This window comes from Larus michahellis, chromosome 8 (genome assembly GCF_964199755.1).
Source record: "Larus michahellis chromosome 8, bLarMic1.1, whole genome shotgun sequence".
Lineage (NCBI taxonomy): Eukaryota > Metazoa > Chordata > Aves > Charadriiformes > Laridae > Larus > Larus michahellis.
The window spans coordinates 51,409,925-51,430,378 of NC_133903.1; the positions used below are offsets into that span (position 1 = coordinate 51,409,925).

The 20,454-nt window shown below is 41.0% G+C and overlaps 1 protein-coding gene across 1 annotated transcript in view; it reads right to left on the reverse strand.

The window, feature by feature from the left end:
• Positions 1-20,454, reverse strand: part of GLIS1 (GLIS family zinc finger 1) — a 203,684-nt gene that overhangs the window by 91,614 nt on the left and 91,616 nt on the right. The window contains exons 3-4 of the mRNA XM_074597704.1: positions 20,201-20,399; positions 12,799-13,900 (exon numbers count right to left, since the gene is read on the reverse strand). Of these exons, the coding sequence (XP_074453805.1) occupies positions 12,799-13,900; positions 20,201-20,399 (1,301 nt within the window). The remainder of the gene's footprint in view (positions 1-12,798; positions 13,901-20,200; positions 20,400-20,454) is intronic.

Below are 20,454 nucleotides of genomic sequence, written 5' to 3' on the forward strand. Positions count from 1 at the left end.
CTTACGCCTCATGATGCAATCAGTCTTCACAGAATAGGAGAAATGCAGAATAAGACAGTGTAAATTCAAAATGATTCTCTACAATGTATTTTCCAGTTTTTCAGACAGTCTATCTTATATTAGTCGTACAGTTGGGCATCTTCTATTTGCACTACAAAATTATTCCACTTTAAAATATACTTTATTTTTGGAAACTTTTACTGAAAGATTAACTTTAAATTTTCTTTTGCTTGATTTTGCCTGATACCCCTACTTATTCTCTAGTCTCTTCTAAACAATCCCTCCCTTTCCTGTTCTCCCCAGCCCTTGTTTAATTCCTTTAATCTTTCCTTAAAAGACCGTCTCTCTCTGCCCCCTTAATCATTTTTTAATTTCCCATCCTTTAGCCGAGTGCCAAAGATGCTAAAATGAGAAATGGATGCTTGCCATAAAGGAACAGAACTCCTGTAACTCCAAAACAGTTGAAATCATGAGAACTTGCAGGTCATTACCCCATTATGTGAATGGTATTTTTACAGCACTAGAAATGAAGTAATGCAGCTACAAATATTCGTGTTTTAAACTTGCTGTCATTCTAGCGGCCCAGCTACAACTTGCCTGAGATGTTCTGATGGAAGGTTAGGGGTATCACAGTCCACAGCGAAGAACTCCCATTCTTCACAAAGGTTCCTTCCACTCTGATCCCTTCAACTTTGCTCAGTGTTAAAAAGTCTTTCCTTTAAAAGTCCCTAAATTTGCTGCTTTTCAATATCCATCTGTGAGGAGAGATGATGCAGAATCCCTCACCTGGCCTTTCCTGTGATGGTCACTGTGTATTTCCGACACCTCTCCCTCTAAATTCAGCGAAGTCTCTCCACACCTGGAAGTATTTCTGAATGCCGTCTTTCAAAATCTGAACAAAAATGGTCAATGACCATCTGAGATAACTTTGGCATATCATTTCAGCCCAGAAGTGTGACGTATACAAGAGGAGTTTGCCAATCTGAAGTGTAAAGCATGCAATTTAGCCGCTACCTGGCTAAAAGATTTACAGTGACTAAGCTAGTGTGCTCTGTGCGTCTGATGCATATGTTTGGTTTCTGTGTGTTTGCCGTCATCTTTTCACTCCTTGGCTTTGAAGACAAAGCACAAGCTCAAAATGTTCAGTTAGACCAAAGCATTGTAAACAGTGAACTCCGAGATCACCACAACCATGCAATTAAAAATGTCATTATGTTTGAGGATATGGAGGAAGATAAAAGCCTGTGAATAACTGTGATGCTTTTAAATATTTTCACATAATCTGCCTTTTTCTGCTCTCCCCATGTCTTCTCTGAGGAGTCAATTTATTGCATGGAGGCAAGTGGGCAGCGTGTCAAGCATTAGATGTGGTTTTGTTGAGAGCACCCCACACTGAGTCAGGTCTACTGCTGTTTTTCTGTGAGTGCAAGCAAGTATCACAAGGTAGATCTCTTGCCAGATCCCTTCTCCCTGCAGTACTAGAATGTGTTTTCAGGCATCACGACTTGTGCCATTCCAGGAGTAGCCTCCTGGGCCTTGTTTGACGTGGAGACAGTGTGCTCGAGATCTACGGGGAACCGGGTTGAGACTGTATCTCTTCATAAGGGAAAGCAAAGCAATTCCTACAGCTGGCCAGTTCCTGCGCAAAGGCAGACAAATCACAGAATCACAGAATGGTCAGGGTTGGAAGGGACCTCTGGAGATCACCTAGTCCAGCCCCCTGCCAGAGCAGGGTCACCTAGAGGAGGTTGCACAGGAACGCGTCCAGGTGGGTTCTGAATGTCTCCAGAGACGGAGACTCCACCACCTCTCTGGGCAGCCTGTGCCAGGGCTCTGCCACCCTCAAAGTAAAGAAGTTCCTCCTCAGGTTTAGATGGAACTTCCTATGCTCAAATTTGTGCCCATTACCTCTTGTCCTGTCGCTGGGCACCCCTGAAAAGAGCCTGGCCCCATCCTCCTGACACCCACCCTTTAAGTATTTATAAGCATTGATAAGATCCCCCCTCAGTCATCTTTTTCCAGACTAAAAAGACCCAAATTCTGCGGCCTTTCTTTCTTCAGAAGAGAGATATTCCAGTCCCCTAATCATCTTCGTAGCCCTTTGCTGTACCCTCTCCAGCAGTTCCCTGTCCTTCTGGAACTGGGGAGCCCAGAACTGGACACAGGACTCCAGATGCGGCCTCACCAGGGCAGAGTAGAGGGGGAGGATGACCTCCCTCGATCTGCTTGCCCCATACTTCTTGATGCACCCCAGGATGCCATTAGCCTTCTTGGCCACAAGGGCACACTGCTGTGAGGCTGTATCCATTTTGAAATCAGGGGCAAAAAGAGCAGGATTTGTTTCACATGACTTTGAAAAGATCCTGACGATGCACTTTTCTCAAAGGCACAGACATAAAGGTGTTCTGTGCCTCTGGGAGCACTGAAGGGATTATTGTAAGGAGACATGGTACCTGGGATCGCAGAGGCTGGGCTCACTGACCCAGATGGCCCTACCAGTTTTGCCTTGTGTTTTCCTTTTTGTAATACTCCATCTTCCTCGTGCTCTCGATGAAACAGAGTGAAATCATATCAACATGGACACAGCAGATTAGCTTTACAAGGTTCCCACCAGTCTGACATTCATCAGCTTTCTAATCTAATAGTAACACAATACCCTTTACAAGTACATGTTGAAGCAGCATGCTCTCAGTCTGAGGCCAAGGGCTGCAGGTTAAACTGATACCCAGGTCCTGCATTCTACCAGCCGCTGATTGACTAACATTATTTTTCTGACATTCCCAGGGCCTGGCAGCCCTCCATGCAAGGGTTAAAGGAAAGTTGTAAGCAACGGTTCTAAAACACTTGGAAGAATCTCCTTGAATCAAAACCATTTCATAAAAGGCTCTCTGCCAGGCAATAAAATATTTTTGATGGACTCTTATTTTATCATTACCCATGTAAGAAAAATGTATTGCAAGAATCCCAACACAATTCAGGGAAGTAATCATTTGCAGATTTAGTAGGCATTCTCAATTGGCAAAAATGAAAGATTTATTGTAGGGATGATGAAACAAAGAGCAGTTGTGCAAACTTTACTGAGCTGGATTATGAGAACATGCTTTTTCCATTTCCCACTTTTAAATGCCTTGGATGCTGTTTCAAAAGAAAGATCAAGATCAATTATTTAACACTGCAGCTACACTGTACCTGAGTGTAGGATCTCTTCACGCATATGTTATCTGTACGCAACAATAAAAGAAGGAGATCGAGGGAAGACACTGCTATAGACAACAAAAGCAGACTTTGAAATAAAACTCATATTGTTCCTTGATTCCAGGGATGTAAATAGAAAAGTCAGGCAATGACAAATGTCTGTGATGTACATGCACAGCTATTTGAAATGAAGCCCCTTTTGACTTACCCAAACACAGAAAATAAAGTTCACAGAGCACAGAATACTCTACAACGGTGACATTTTCTTTGAAAACCACTGTAGAGCTGACTAAAATTGCTGTCTTGCATACCCTTACGTGAATAAGGCTCTGAAGTAGAAGGGACCTTCTGGTCAGCAAAGGTGCATCACACCAACTTTAAGAAATAGATGGAAGGAAAAACACTTTAGGAAAAGGAGGTCTTTTTCTTGCCTTTTCTGCCAGGCACTCAATGTGTGACTTCTGGCACTTTGTGGCCAAGCCATTCTGGGCTCACGTACTCTGGTGTAAATTCAGGGTTTCTTTACAATTACACCCGTGTAAACAGGGACAGAAAGTAGCAGAGTAATTTGTCTTAATTCAACTGTATCTGGAACTTGAGCACAAGAAATGCCATAGGCAGGCAAAAGCTTGAAAGAGCTTTGAGATTCTCAACAGAAGGAACCATTAGAGATGCAAAATAGCATTATGGACGCGTTATGTTATTGGCCTCACTACCTCGCTGTCATTATTCACCCTCACTGTGCACCAGAGAGATTTATTTCATTGTACTTGTGGGGAAATGGAGAACTAAGGTCAAAATTTCCAGAAGCGTTCATGGAATTTTAGTAACTCAGTTACACACTGTCTGTTACGAGAGAAAGAGGACCTCAACTTCAGAGGTGCCTTATTAGAGCAGGATACCTCCAAAATAAAGCTATCCAAAACCAGGTCCTGCTTTTGAAAATCTTGCTCGATGCGAGTTGTCAGATGCCAGAAGGTCAAGTTTTGATATATTTAGTTTAAATAGCACATTATTTTTTTACTAGGCCCACTGGACTACTTGCTAAACAAGTGAGTGAAGGTTTCAGAATCTGGCCCTTTGTGCAGCCCAGGCCGATATAAACACCCCGCGCTGTGGAACGATGGCTTTTTATTTCTCATCCGATTGTTAAAAGCTAACTGTTGCTGGTTTGCCCCGAAGTAACAAACAAATGCATCATATTTAGAACTGAGATCCAACTGCATAAATGACTGTATAAAGTTTTTAATGTGCACTAAATTCCTCTTTCTCCCCTGAGACTATACTATACAGCCTCTGTGCTGCTTGCAAATGCAGATTAACATTTTTATTAAATGACATATGTTTCACTAATACAGAGTATTAAAATGTATTGGCCTAATAAGAAACATTAATGAGTATATCGTTGGCACAGTTTTTAAACAATATTTAATTTTACTGCTTTTTAATTTGACCAAGCCTTCTGCCAGGTGATTGCAACTATTTTTCCTTCTTGGAGTTAATCGCTGTTCAGACAGGCTAAATCACGGAGAGTTCAGAACAACTCCATGCCATTTTTAATAATCCCCACAGAACACATACATAAAAATAAAACAAAGCCAAGCACTTAACCTCAAGAACACAATCACAAAGGCTTTGTGTAAAACTTTAGAACTTTCAAGCTCTCCACTTTCTAAATGACAAGGTTAATAATATTCAGATGAATTTAAAAAAAAATAATTGCAATTTCAGGGGGAAAAATATCTTCTCTCACTGCTACTAGATATTAGAAAACTGCAGACTGCCTTCAAATCACTGAATACAACCTTCTTTCCCAGTTCTTTTGGAGCAAACTCACCTTGACAAAATGATGCTGGACCCTGCAGAATTATAGTTTTAGGACCCGACTGCTGGACACATCTTTGAGGTACTCTTGAGGTGTATTAAGACATTCTTACAGGAAGCAGGTAGTTCCCAATTATATTTACTGCTCTGTAAAACTTATGACTAGAATGGAGAACGCATCTGACTAGCTGAGGGTGTATCACTTTTTCTTTACTACTGTGCAGATTCATATAGTGAAACTGATGGACAACTCGCTCCCAGACAGGATGCATAGTGAGAAAGAAATCTTGTCACACTTTTGCTACATGGGAAGTGGTGAGCTACAGAAATACTTAAGAGTTATTGCAACGCCAGTGCTTAGAGGTTGGAAAGCCTTTCCGTTTTTTTGCATCTTCAGATGTGATTATTTGATAGAATTCATTGATCTGCATGGCAAAGAAAGTGATCTTGTGGTGCAGCTGGAATGAATTGGGAGTTAAGAGGCTGCTTGCAAGATATCTTCAAAAGGTGATGCCCCATGAGAGGTTTATAGCTCTGTGCTGAGGCTGGGGTTTGAATAAATCTACATGTGGAGCATCACCCAGAGCCAGGCCACAGCAGAGCTGGAAATAATTCTGTGTCTTAAAATGGGAAAGAATCACTACTTACTGAGTTTTGTGGGACAAGAGGATAACGATAAAAACATGGTATCTAGATGTCATTTTTGTGTGCAAACTGGGCAAAGGGAAAGGAAAGGAGCCTAGGAGAAATTTTCCCAAAAGACCTGGGAGACAAACCTGGCAGCCAGACATCGTAGGTCACAACTAATAAATTTCATTTTTCTAAGCTGGGCATACTCTAGCCTATATTATGTGACAAAGAATATGAATGACTTTGCTCAGCATGGAGGAGTTCTGATACAACTACCTCTTCTGTGTGCCACAATGGTGCCAAGCAGCACAGTCACCGCGGAGAACCATTTCTAATACAAACACATTCCCTTCCTTTAAGATGCTCTCTGTCAATCAGACCACTGTCAGGTATTTTTCAAAAGCTCAGCGCATTTAGGATTCTGACAAATATCTGCTGCTTCGCAGAGAAGTGGATCATTTTCCTTCTACTCAAATCATGTCACAGTTGGAATTGTGGTAAAAAAAAATATGTATTTCAGTAGCCAAATCAAAACATTGAAGAATGAAGAGAAGAGAAATCAGTCCAGGATGAGCTGAAATATAATTGTTTAAGGGACTGTGCTAAAAAAATAAAAACACTGAATAAATCAAATGGGGAGAGCTTTTAAGCAACAGAAAAAAGCATCTTTGCTTAACAGTTATTCATTCTGAAATGGAAAGTAAAAAAAGATGGGTTAAAATACGGAAACATTTCATTATTTCCAAAACAGTACACTATTTAGAAAATGTCAATAGTAACAAAAACCTCCAGTCCTGTTCCCTGTCTCCCCATCATTTTGTTTTCCAAATTGGAGGTGACCCAGATTCACTAATGGTTTTCTTCTCCAAACTCTGTTTTACAATGATATTACTGCTGATTGAAAAAACTGGCATGGAATACCTAGTAAAATGTCTAAAGTGGAACACGGAAATTAATATCCATCCTTGTGTCAGAAGGCTATCTGCTCCCTAAACCACTATCTGCTTAGTCCTATCACCTTACCTTCAGTAGATACTAAGTATTATTAGTGAAAATTATCCAACACTGTGATTACCTTAACACTGGTAATTCATTGCATTATATTCCATGGCAGTGAATTTCATAGAGTGAGTACCCACTTTGTTGTGGTGGTATTACTATTACTATCCCACTTTGTTTCTTATTTAAAAGACTGAACGAACAGCGATATCTACACACAGCGACCAGCCCTGTACAAATATGCCAGGAAAACTTCAGGATAATCATTGTTTAAACCAGCTCCCAAATTATTTAATAATTTATCAAGTCAAATGAAATAAAACCTTGTGGAATTACATGCTCTTCTAGGATAAAAAAGTATGTATTTGAAAGTCCCCTCCGTGGAAGTTCCATGCTATACCTCTAACTACCATATTCCATTTATCACATCTCTTCAGTGTCCTGTATAATATGTTTAAGGCACACAACTGAACTTGAAAACCATTGTGGTTGCTGGCAGCAACAGTCGGAATTTATTTCATTTGTATTTATTTAGATTTATGCGAACAAAAAAACCCCGAGAGTATGCCAGCCAGACCTAACCCATACCAAACTGCTGGAAAATAACAAAAAAGGCAGCCAGCTCTGCTTGGTCAGAGCAGAATTCCATCTGGCCCAGCATTCTACACCTTTTTCTATCAACCTGACAAAGCAGATGCACCTCACAGAATGACCTGAAGGTCAGCAATCCCAGGACCAGTTGATAATCCCTCAGGGAAAACCCTGGCAGCTACACCGTCTGCAGCTCAGCTCAAGAAGGCAGGTCTCGGGGCCCTAAGGGCACCATACCATTGTGCTGTACCCTTGCGCTGTGAGCTGCAGATTTGCATTTCTGTCCTACTGCCCTGAAACATGGGACAGTCCCACCCACAGTGCAATCTGGGCCGTAATTTCTACATCTTTTGCTCTGCAAGATCTACTCCTGTGGACAGACAAGAGTTCAAACTCACCAAGTGCCATCGAGTATGAGCTGACACGGTGCCAAGCCTAAAGCCATTTGCCAGCCTGCCCTCCAGTGCTAGGGCATGCTTCAACCCACTTGTACTGTCGTGTAATCTGTAGTGGTTTTTGTAAACAAACAAACATTGTATTTTCACAAAACCACTGAATTGCTGCCTGTTCCTCTGATCAGAGTGTTTTTAACGCTGCAGTTCCTTGACAGTATCGGGAAATGCCATCAGAGACCTAATAAAAAGAGAGATCTCTAGTGAGGCAGCTTTGATAGAATGGATGTTTCCTACTATTGACTTCAAAGGAAAGAAAGTGAGGCTAATATTATTGTTGTTTTTTTAAAGCACTCCTTTGGCATCAGTGCATGACACCCTCCACTCCAAAAGCTGCAAATATTTTCCAGACTTGCACAGCATTCCCTTGAGTCAGGCATGGAAACTTATTGTTTTGGTGAAGTAACTCAAAAGCACATAAGCTGGTGCATGCAGACCTATTTTCCCTGCAGATGCAGGATTGTCCCTTAGACTCATCTGTAGATGTAGCCTGTAGAGATCTCATTACTCACCGTCCATTGCTAGACACATGCTCCCCACTGACCGCAGACAGCATAATACTTGCTATCTACTGGGAACGGAGATTCCACATGGGTTTCCTTAGCAGCAGAAGCAATAATACTAATCTGCTCAACAGGCCCCTTTCTCCTGTAATCGTGATAACCAGGTTGCTGCCCATGAAGTGTTACAAATGTAGCCGAGCCTTCTGATGAAAGTTTTCACAGGTTTATGACGTGTCAAACCACCTGCGTCAGAGATGCACAGTAAAAATAAGAGAAAGTTCAACCAGACCACTATCTTTTGCGTAATCTGTACAAAAATCTGTTTCATAGGTAAATTGCAAGTAGTTAATTTGTGTCATGTAGTGATTTGAACACAAGATCTGCGCTGGAATGCTGGAATTGCCTAAAGATGCCTCTAGGCAAGTTACTTATCTTCTCTGTGTCTCAATTTCCCCATGTTTAATGCAGTGCCTATAATGTCTCACCCTTAGGGATTCAAAAGAACCGCCTACAAACAGCACAAGTGCTGAATTTCACTGTGTACAATACAGCACCCGAAGACACCATCAAGACTTTTCCCAAACGGACTATATTGCATATATACAAGAAAAAAAGATTCTGCTTCAAAGTCTTAACCATCTAGGCAAAAACACGATGTGACAGACAGGTCTAGAACACACTCAGGAGGCATCTGTTTCTTTGAAATACAAGAATTAGAGACACTAACAATGGTTATTATCACCATCCAGCTCCATTCATGGATATCACATACATTATGATACCTAGTTTCTAGAAACACTAATTGCATATGTAGAAATCGCATAAAGATAAATGTATTTACCTTGATCACGTCTGTGAAGGCCTGCAACATAGGTTCCCCAAGCATGTATGCACGCAGTGATGGGAACTTAATTTTCCACGCTTTATGAAGCCACAAGAGTGCAAGAGGGTAAACTAATAAGCCAAGTATGGATTTGTCCAAATCAAACAATTCTGGACAACTAAATGAGCAGCTCTATATTTACATTTGCAAGCAGAGGCTTAAACTGAGGATGCAATATCTGGAGATCAGCAGGGTTCTACCCACCAAAGTAGTGGAAGAACTTAAAGACAGCAAAAGATGCAGCTATGAGAAACTTTTTTTAAAAAAATAAAAAACATTTAAGCTTGCTAATTTTTGCTGTCTCAGACAATCAAAATTCCAATTGTCTGGGACATCAAATCTAAAGAAGCATGAAATTAATCTTCAGAAGTTAAAGTCTTAAAGGCATTGCATCATTATTTTTGTTGGATATATTTTTGATTATAATGCAGATGAACCCCAAATTTAATAAAACTAAAATAACATGAGTTAAGTATGAAACATAACAGGATATTGCAAAGAGATTAGGTAGTTTCCTTTAGACTACTTGCAGAGCCCAAGGAAAAACCAAACGGAGGGACACAATGACGAGAAGGCACCACTTAATTAGAATATTTAACCGAATATGAAAACAGAATACTCATAGTACTGGTTTTGGCAATGAAACACAGCGAGCAGAATATGGACTCGAAACGTCAGTAGTTCTCTACACCAGATACTGTTTTGCCTGTCGACTGTCTGTAGCAAAGAAAGAAGCAGGCTTGCTAAATTTAAACCAGCTGTAACGATGAGAGTGTTACAGTTGGACTGAAGGAAGCTTACCTCATGAAAGTATTGTGGAAACTGCTGTTGGAAAGATAATAAAAGGATTAACTGCAGTTTTAGTGAACCATTTACTTTTCAATCAAAATGTCTCATGTATTTCCTGTTCTCAAGTAGCTTGAATTCCAAAATTCCTTTGTCTATTACAGTACATAGTAGCAAAGCCTGTCATAAGAAATTAATAATTTTACATGGAAAAGTACTTTTATGTATGAGGGTGGGGTGCTGCTCACTGTTAGCTTCTCCTGAGCAGTTCAATACCTAGGCAGCCAGTAATCTTACAGAGAGGAGCAAAATCAAGGGCTTAAAAAGAAAGTACAATGGGTAATTGTGAACAGTGAAAGAAAATCTCCACTACAAATACCCAGAGATGTAAAGTTACTTTAACGGGGCTACAGCAAAAACGAAACAAAATCTCAGACCTCTATAGACAGAGAATGAATTGCCTTCTTAATTTGCAGGAATAACAGCACAATTATTACCACATCAAAAGAAAAGCCATCATTTAAAATGACATGACATCACTGCACAATGAAACACTGCACAGCAACCCTTGTTTAAAGTGGAATGGAATTTGCTGGGCAAATAATCCCCACTTGATATTAATAACTTTAAGGAGCCGTGTTGCAGCTTTGGATCTTGTCCCTGCTAGATCAAGGCCTTTCCAGGGTAGAAAACTAAATTTGCAAAGACGACATATTTTTCATGTGCTCACTTGGATCCAGCTTTACTCCACACAGGATTCCAGGTTGTATCATTTAATATATGGATACCTCTGCTGACAGTGGAAGGCTCTTATTTTGGGAATAGAAGAGTTAACTGCAAGTTGTGCAATTTAAAGCTCCTAATTCTGATTGGGCCATTCCATGTATGGGAACAACTACAATATCTGCTCAAATAAAACAGATCTTTATGTACTTACATGCCAAGGCTATAGACATGTGCCATGAAGGCTGTCTGCAGTATCACATGCAAAGGTTTTTCCAACCTATTCACAATGCTAAACCTTGAGATGTTATCAAAACCAGGTTCTTTAATGCAGATGAACATAATTGCAAGTAGGAAATTTTTAGCATTTGCTAAGATATTACATGATTTAACGTCTCTGGTTTATCCAGTTTCCTGTAGGAATGGGACTGTAACATTAGAAATCTGCTATACAATACCTGTCAAATACGCATTTTGCAGAAAAAGACAAAAGTCACCTCATCCTGGACTCTACTGAATCTTTCAGCATCATAGTAAAGCTAATCAGGGTTTCACATTTTAAGCATTTCTTCTAAAAAGTGTGAGATAAAAGTGGGAAGAACATTGATCTCATTCCAGATGATAAAAACACCAAAACCAAAAAGTAGGCTGAAATAAAATCTGTAAGTATGCTTTCACAGCTTACTTATATTTTTGTTTGGAAAGAAGCAATTAACTTGCATTATCCTTTGGTGATTTATGACCGAATAAAAGATATGGTCATATCGTTGTACTTGTGCAAATTGTGATTGAGCTACTTCTGGAAAAGAGCAAGTCAGTTCTTTCTCTCAAAGGAAAAAGAAACAGGTAAGTCTTAGAGCGTTTCCATTTTATCGTGGACAATTTGATGGTGTTGTCTAAATATCTGCATTGTTTCCAGTATTACTTTAGGGAATACCCACCGAACGGTGCAGACATTAAGATAACTTTTTTCATTTATCCAATGGAAGTAAAAAGATAATCAGGATGACCACTTACAGAGAACATTTTTCTCTGTAAAAGATTTCAAATACAGTTGTTTTCTTCCTTCTCCTTTCCATAACCACTGCAGGCCAGCAAGCTTTTTCTTGAACAAATGAGAAAAAGGAAGCTTTTTATATAAACATTTTTTCCTATTCCTCCATAGAAAGCTACAGTTTGCCATGGAAAAGTTTGTCGTGATCTAACTTCCTTACAAGCATTTTCCATTATATCATTCTCTGATCAAAACAATAAAATAGACATATAGTCAAAAATTCTGCCTATCAAGAACCACAACCTGCGCCCATAACCATTCCCTTTGTACTTAGTGGTGCGTGTGTGCCTGTGTGTATGTGCATGCGTGCACACGCGTGCACATGTGGGTGTTACAAATAAGATGTTCCAAATTTCATGGCCCAATTTGGAAGCTTATGTCAAACTTGTTTTGCTTCATCTGTTTCAGTCAGGGTCTTATATCATTGTTGTTTCAAACATGTGGAAAGCTTAATGGAAGTCATTAACTTTTATTTTAGTTTGGCCATATTGTCATCATGGTGGGCAGATGCAGAGATGGTGTTATTCCCAAGATCCTCTTTTTGGAACACTGAGGTTGTTTACATCTTCTTGATCAGAAGAGAACAATGGTTTTTACTTATTTTTAAAGCTCTGTTTTGCAAATTAAAAAAGCCCCTAACAACCTTTGAAAATGTAATTAAAGATATTCTCTTTATTGTTTTAACTGTTTAAAATCCTTAACAAATTTCTTTTTCTTTTCTAAACTACTATTTGAAACTTCTGCACTCACAACCCTATGGGTTATTGTTCAGCTGAAGGAATGAAAAGAATTTCATTAGATGTGTTTTATGTTTCTTGATTAAAAATGTCACCCGAGGCTCAGTGACTTGTTTTACGCTGAATGACTGCTGCGTGCTTTGATCATCACTTTATTAATGCTTTAATGAATATTAAAAAAAATAAAGCACTGTATTAGAAGTTAAGCTCTCATATAAGGAAATTGAATCCCTTTTCCAAGAACTACAGTATTTCTTACTCAAACATTTCCTTCTAGATTAAGGTTTTCTCCGATTCCCCTTTAGCCTGCTGCAGACTAAGTTACAGGAAAGCACAATTATATTGGAATAAGATTGAAGAGAGGGCAAGAAAGAGACCAGAGTAGTATGTTTCTATTCAAACAAATATATTCCAGACTTACCATGCACTTGTTTGGTTTTTCTCCAGAATGAACCCTCATATGAATCAGCAGTTTGTAACGAGCATTGAAGGGTTTATATCGGCGGACACAGCCTGCCCAAAAGCAAGTGAAGTCCTCTCCTTTCCGCTGGTCAATGTGAGTCTTTTCTATGTGTCTGACCAGTTCGTCTTGTTGGTCGTAAGTGGCACTGCAGTCAATCCACCGACAGACCTGTTTGCCATTGCTGAGCTCCTGCTCATCCCCGTCGCTGGGCTGAAGGGACTTCGGAGACATGGAGGCGTGTAAGTGAGGCAGTGTCCCTTGAGTTTGGCTTAGTTGCTGGTGTAGATGGTAAGGGGGAGGCAGCCCCTGCTGATGTCGAAAAAGATCAGCAGTGGAGGAATAATCATCAGCTGGTTCTTGTTTTAAGAAACTCACCTTCTGGGTGCTGTGCGAGGTGTTTTGATGAGGAATGCTAGTACCATTCATCATAAGGCTGAGGCTTCCATTCTCCTCGACTTGCTGCATTTGTATCTGCTCACAGTCACCTCTGTCACATTCAGCAGAAATAGGTACAAGACATGCTGGAGGGGAGGGAATACTGCAAGGGTTTCCAGGCTGAGAGCAAGACTGGGGCCGAGAGGATTTTTGAGCACTGTGATGACTGATCTCCACAGGATGAGAGGAAATGCCAGCTGAATTAGTTCGCAGTCCATTCACACAGGTGACCAGTGACGTCTGTGATGTGCGGATGATAGCTGTAATATCAATTCCTTCAGCCGAAGACGGCACAACAGAGATGCATCTCTTCTTCAGGTTGCTTGTTTGTAGCCTGGCCGAGTGCTGAGGGGTGCCAAGTGACAAAGGACCCAGGGAGGAGCTATGTTCATTATTAAACAAGTAGGATGAAAGTGAATTTGTAAAGCTATTATTCATTAGGTCTATTTCAGGATGCAGACTACTGGAGGCTCTCAGCTCCATCCCCTCCGTAATCCTCCTATGTGTGGATGCCTCAGACAGAACCTTATAATCACTCGGGCATTCTTGTTTAATGTGCTGAGCTGGGTGACTTCCATTCAGGCATGGAGCAGCAGAATCTACTGAGTCTTGAAACCTTGGTGACCTGTAATACAGTTTTCATTAAGCATCGCTAACTACCACAGGATTTATGATTTTTGTACAAGAAACAACACTTGTTAAGCCCTGGAGAATGGAAGCACTTGCTCTCTGCTGAATATAGCCTGTCTAACGCAGCAATTACACCAAAAAAATCTGCAATGCTTCCTCTACAACCCTTGTAAAGGCAGCATCGTTTTACACAGGATTAATTTTACACACTGGGTTACCCACGGAACAGACAATCTCCCCTCCACTGCTACAGCCTGTTCATCAATCACAATCTAGGTTTTCAATGCATAATAGATTGGGCAAAACAATAGCTGAGAATGAAGTTTGAGAGCTTTGGGCATTTTTGAATTATTCAAATATCGGCATTTTCCTCAGAGCACACTGGGAAAATGCCTTGGCTTCTTGTTCACACAAATCAAAAAAGGCTAGCTGACCATTGCTTACATGTCAGAGAGATGCTTTCCTTCACTGAATTAAAAAAGGAGCAAGATCAGTGTGGAAAAACAGCATACAAAGAAAGAACAGCTTGCTTTCCACCAGTGATCCGGAGTCGATGAGAGATCAGCTGAGTATTTGCTTCTAAGAGGTCTACAAAAGATAACTAAGAAAAGTTCACAACCAGGAGATTTAAACTGGCAATCTATGTATTCCTATTTTCATTTGCCCTATTAAAGTCTACATGGGTCTGCAAATCAAAAGATTGTTCCGCAGAAGTGATTTTTAATCTTTTTTGATGTGTGCTGGATCCAGCCACTCAGGAAGCGGAACCCTGAGGAACCCCACATGGACATTTCAGAAAAACACTGCATCTAGGAAACGTTTCCTCCTAACATTTTCTTCCAAGCAGTTAGCAATTGGTTTATGCCTTAAAATAAAACACTTTATCTCAGCTATAAACATTTACTGTGGATGATCCAACTGTGATTTTTCTTAGGACCAGCGGGTGTTCCTTACATGTCCCTAAAGCGCCGTAGGGTTTAACTTATGGCTTCATCACGCAGTAATGTGCCAGACCGAGAAGAGGAAACAGTACATCTGTGTGCAGGAAAGCTGTACCTGGACTAATAAACCCTCCAGAGAGGTGCTCCATGGCTCTTATGCTGACATGTTCCACTTAAATGAATTTTATGCTTTTTTGATGCTAGCACCACAAAAGCTGAAAAAATCCCGGCCATTTGGCAACTTGTGTGTGACACCACAGCTAAGACAAATCTGACACATTTTAACGCATGGAACACATATGCATAAGGTATTTTGGACATATACATACATTAAACTGTGAAGCTGCTGAATAAATTGCATTTATTTTACGACTTGGATGATTTTATCACTATTATTTCTATTAATCCACCACTAACATTAAGATGGGAAGCTGGGACAACTTCTAACACTTCATTGGTAACAGCTCTCAAAGAACTACCAATTAGAAAAAAACCAAAACAACAACAAAAAGCTTCAAAAAGGCTTCCTTCCCATGAAATTAAAGTCAAAAATTACACCTGTCTAAGGCACGTAACTGTCAACACTGCATTCACTAGTGACAGGTTTCTAAGCTCCAACAGTTTGCAGCCAGTAGGGCTTGATATTAAAAAAAAAATGTTAAGGTCATGAGAGGAAGTGAAATTCCCCACCATTCATTGCTACAGAACAATCAGATCTTGCATTTGCCACCAGAAGTTTAAAAAGACTACATTTAAAAAATTTAGAAGTTTCCATAATCCATTAGTTATAATTCCTCCCTTTAGATTTCCACAGTTGGTCTCAGGGTAAACTTAAAGCACCTGGTTTTGCAGATGGTAAATTTAAAAAAAAAAAATTTAAGATTTTAAGATTTACAGAACCATGTGTCTGTAAAATATGTGGCATAGGCATACGTAAAAACCTTTTATTGCACATATTTGGGAAACCCTGCCCTGCTTGCTTGTAGCTTCATTGCTCAGTAGAAAGTGTGCTGGTTTACACTCATTCTGAGAAAGGTTTTAGAGCATACCGTGCAGGCACAATATTTCCTGTTACTTAGTTTCTTCTGTACAAGAACTCTTCTAAATAATTCCGTTTGTATCATAGTTCAGTGGTCCCAAAGCCTCAGGCTAAAGTAAACACAACACATTTCTTACATCATATAAAGCTAACCCAAGCCTTGCGTTTCAGCCTGTGATAATTGGTGTCATATTATTAAGCTTTATGTAAAGCTCCCATCTTTCCAGAAATCCACGTGAGGAGTTTAAGCTGGAGGGAGTGCAGAGTGCCTGCAGGATGGATACAAACATCCCTGTCCTGGGAAACAATACATTCCCGAAACTCCCAGCAACATCAATCTGCATTTCCAGCACAAGATCGTACTCGGACTCAGGACTGTATTGCTCTGATGCTGCAGTGCAGAACATGAGACACGCTAAAGAGGGGAGTTTTGAACCAAAAGGCAAGTTGGAATACCTTATTTCAAAAGCAAATGGGATGGAGGCCCTGAATTCATGCTTCCCATTACCACAGCCGTGTCTTATCCATGCTCTGCCTACATAATGATAAGCCCAGGCTGCTCGTGCAGATCAGAAGCAAGCCTTTTCTGGGAGCTACAGTTTCCTCTGCAGCACTGTATATTTAAATACATTATATACCCTGTGTTAGCTAACTCTGCTGGGAGAATCTGGCATTCTTTCAATCTACCAATGTTTGAGTGTTGGGGCACTTCATGTCAAAGTTGCATTAATGCAAACTTTCTGTATTCCTGGCAGAATTTTGCCTTCACTGTTGTAGGGAAAGCCCTGCTCGTTCTTCCCAGTCCTGGGGGGTGGGGGGAGAAGGGGCACACAAACAAAACTGCTAGGAAAGAGAGACAAGGTGTCTGGCATCCAACCTGCTGGGTGGCTCCTCTTATACCCACTGAGTATTTGCTCCCATAATGGCATCTTGCTGTTAAAGCCAGCGATTGGATTCCAGGCCTGGTACACGCAGGCAATACTGGCTGTAAGGATTTCATAATCTCTGGACGGTAGCAAAATATAAATTCATATGAAATAAACAGCCAAGAGGTGAGCGAGAGGGACAAGGGATAGCAGAACAGTTTAAAGAGCACTGTGTGGACATGTGGATCAGCATGAGCAGCTCTGGGGGCTTCCAGATGAACGACCCTGGGAGGGAGTGGGGTCAACAGGAGAATATGCCCCACAAACCTCTCTTCACAGGGAGCATCCATGTACTAGGGATGGACAGTCTGAGGCACCAGAATTGCTGCTTAAGCAGATGAAAGCTGAGCGTAAGGCCTTTGAAGAGGAACAACAGCCTCTCAGAGGATACTGAGGCAGTGTTTCCAAAGAGACTCCCTTACGTGGTAATTGGAGCCAGAGCACGAGGCCAGTAGCACCATGCCAGAAGTACTGCAGTTCCCAACTGCCCTCAGAGGAAAAGACGACTGTATCTGAAATCTCCAGATTATTTACAAAACATACATGCCTTCAATTGCCACTGTAAATGTGCACTCAGTGATAACTGACAGTTTTAAGAAGCTGGAGGGGACTGTTCTGCTGCGCATCCAGGGACCCTTTGCAACACTATCTGACTGCTCTGATGTCTTCCCTGGGTTCTCTGTGCCGAGCACTGAGCACAGTGTGGGCGGGTTTGCCGTCTCTGATAATGGATTATTTGACAAAAGGCCAACACTAGCTGTGTGCTGACTCCAGTTGTGGTAAAGAAGGTATTAGGACTTTTCCAGTCCCACACACATTGCATTCACAGATAACATGTAGCAGCAATTACGTTGCACAACTTAAAAGCTATTAACTGAGTGGGGAAAAGGGGCCAGGAAGAAGAGGGATGGTGATTCTTGGAGTACGGCAGTCAACCCTAGAATACAGTTTCCAAGAGAAAGTGATCCAGGGAAAAGCTGAAGGGGATAACAAGTTTCAGTGCACTGAGGGGAAAAAAGGACAAAGCCAACCATAACCCCAAATCCTGAGGGAGATTTTGGATTGCTAGGGGAGGTGCCATCTCATTTGTTTGGGTTTTCCTCGGACATTGCATGTCCTAGAAATGCAGAGTCATTCAAAGCTCAACCCAGAGAGATTGTTTGAATTTGTACCTCCCTTTATTTCTGTGCTGGTCACTAGAGCTGGACAGAACACCAAATAAGAGCTTGCCCTGACTTCTGTGTGCTCAGATATCTGCCCATTCCAGCCCTATTTCTCTCACCTCTTTTGATTTTTCCCATCCAATGCAGGCTGAAATCTGGGGGGCACAGAGCACCCTTGGCTCCCATTGACTCCACTGAGACCTGATGAGCATTCAACCCCACCTCAGTTATGTTCTCCTGTTTTCAGATCTTCAGGGAAAGACCATGTTTTCTGTTACTTGCTTGTTAAGAACCCTTAGCATCACAAACACCATGAACAGAAATGGTCCCAACTGCTGTCCGTCTTCTCTCACATGCCAAGGTTTTGGCTCTGTACCATGTGTCTTGTGAGTAGCAGGGTGATCAAATTAGACACTGTGTCTATGAGGTCCATAGAGCAGAGCTGGGCATTGGCTTTACCTTGCAAATCCCATGCAGACAAAAGAAGTATAGGCCAAGCGGACATACAAGCAGAGCACGACCAGTGGGACACACAAACAACCCATAAAGGAATGGAACGGTCCTTCAAGATATTCTCCAAATATTTCCAAAGTGTTGCTTAGAACCAGCAGAGCCTCAAGGTTTCAGACCATGCTACAAAGGGGAGGGAATTGGGCCTATCACCTGCTACTTTCTCATGTCATGCAGCAGACAATCCTTTATGTTGTTCTGGGAATCCTCTTCAAATGGGGGCTGGAAGGGGTTCATATTTCTGAGGGTGGGTACTGTGATGCCCGGTATGCAGGTATCTGTCATTCCCTCATTATAGATTTTACAAAAAGGTTCAAAAAGATCTAAGCAGAGTACTCTCTTCCTCCTTTTGTTTGCTCCTGCCTTAATTATCTTTGTTTCGTAATTGTCCTCACTGACAGAATTAAAAAAAAGGTTGATAACTGCCAGTCCCACATTGAGCCATAAAGAAGCTAGGAGGGAGCAGACTTACAGCCAGCTGCAACAGCATCTACAAATCTTTGTAGTGATAGCTGAATATTTTGTTATGTGGCATGGATATTATTTGTCCTTTTCAAACAAACAAGCAAGCAAGCAAAAAGCTCTTTCCACTTGCTTGCCACATTGTTGTGCCGCCTCCTCCTAAAAACACAGATGTTCTTACCCCACCAGTAAATGGAAAAGGGAAAACAAGACATAAATATGTATAATAAAATCAGAAACAGTCAGATTTCCAATACCAAGCTATAGGCCATATTTCCTCTTGCTGTGACTATGGAAATTTGGGCTTGATAGTTCCATGCACAGAGTGCCAATTATTCCAAGTATCTAAGATAAAGGCTGCAACTTTATTGAGGTTTTTCTTTTCTACAGCTCTTCAAAAAGGTCAAGATTATTCTGTATTATATCCCCTGCCAAAAAGCAGTGTAATTAAAATAGATGGACAGATTTTAATTTGTAGCAGGCTTCTATTCACAATGGATGTCTGTTTAGGGTACTTGTTTAAAATCTGGTAATGTTAAATTTGTAACAACAACAAAAAAATAATGGAGTTCTGTGTTTTCATATAATTAATTTATAGCAAATGTTTAAATAGAGATTCTGTTCATAGCATATCCAACTACAGTGTATATATCAAAACCAGAGACCAAATTTTCACATTACGGCCTTAAAAGCAAATACCAAGGATGTGGCTGTATGGGAACATTGAAAATACTTCATTAAAGGAAATGCTGTAGAAATAAAAGTGGCATTGGCTTCCTGTAGGTTTGATGGTGGAATGCCAAATTGCCATATGGGAGACATTGGTTTGAGAGTAAGTATCATCCCTGCCTTCCACGCTGCAATTTGGAAACAACATGGCATTGGGTTGGAGGGTGGCAGTACAGAGGAGGCAAGTCTGACCCTACTTAAGCCCCTAGCAGAACACTCATTGACTTTGGAGCATGCTGGAAGAGCCCCCACAGGGAAGCTGTATGTCAGCTTCAATTCAGGGGGCTGTGGCTGCATACACAGTGACTCCTCCTGGCACTGCCTTGCACAGTTGTCTGTGCATATGTGCATGTCCCTGCAGCGCGAACCTGCAAACGAGCAGTGCAGTTGAATCAGCATCCAAAGGACTTCCAAAATGAAGTAAAAGCCAAATATAGCACCCACGGATGCTACCGGGAAATAGTTCCAACAAAGAGGCACTCGAGAAGAGCAAGGTATATCAACTGATAAAACTTGCAGTGATACCTTATATCCGAGTGCGTCAGGTTCAGCTGCCCAACGTGAAGCAGTCTCTCACAGGACAGTGGGTGGTCTCGCATAAGTGAGTTTCCTGTGTGGATGAACAGACCTTGTCTGCAGACAGGTACCGAGCTACTTGTCATCTCCATGTCCATCATGTTCTTCTTCTCAGAGATCAAATTACAATGACTGTAGCCACCGTTCACTGTCAAAAAAAGAAAAAAATCATAAGCCTTTGACTAAGAACTCCTCATTCTCAT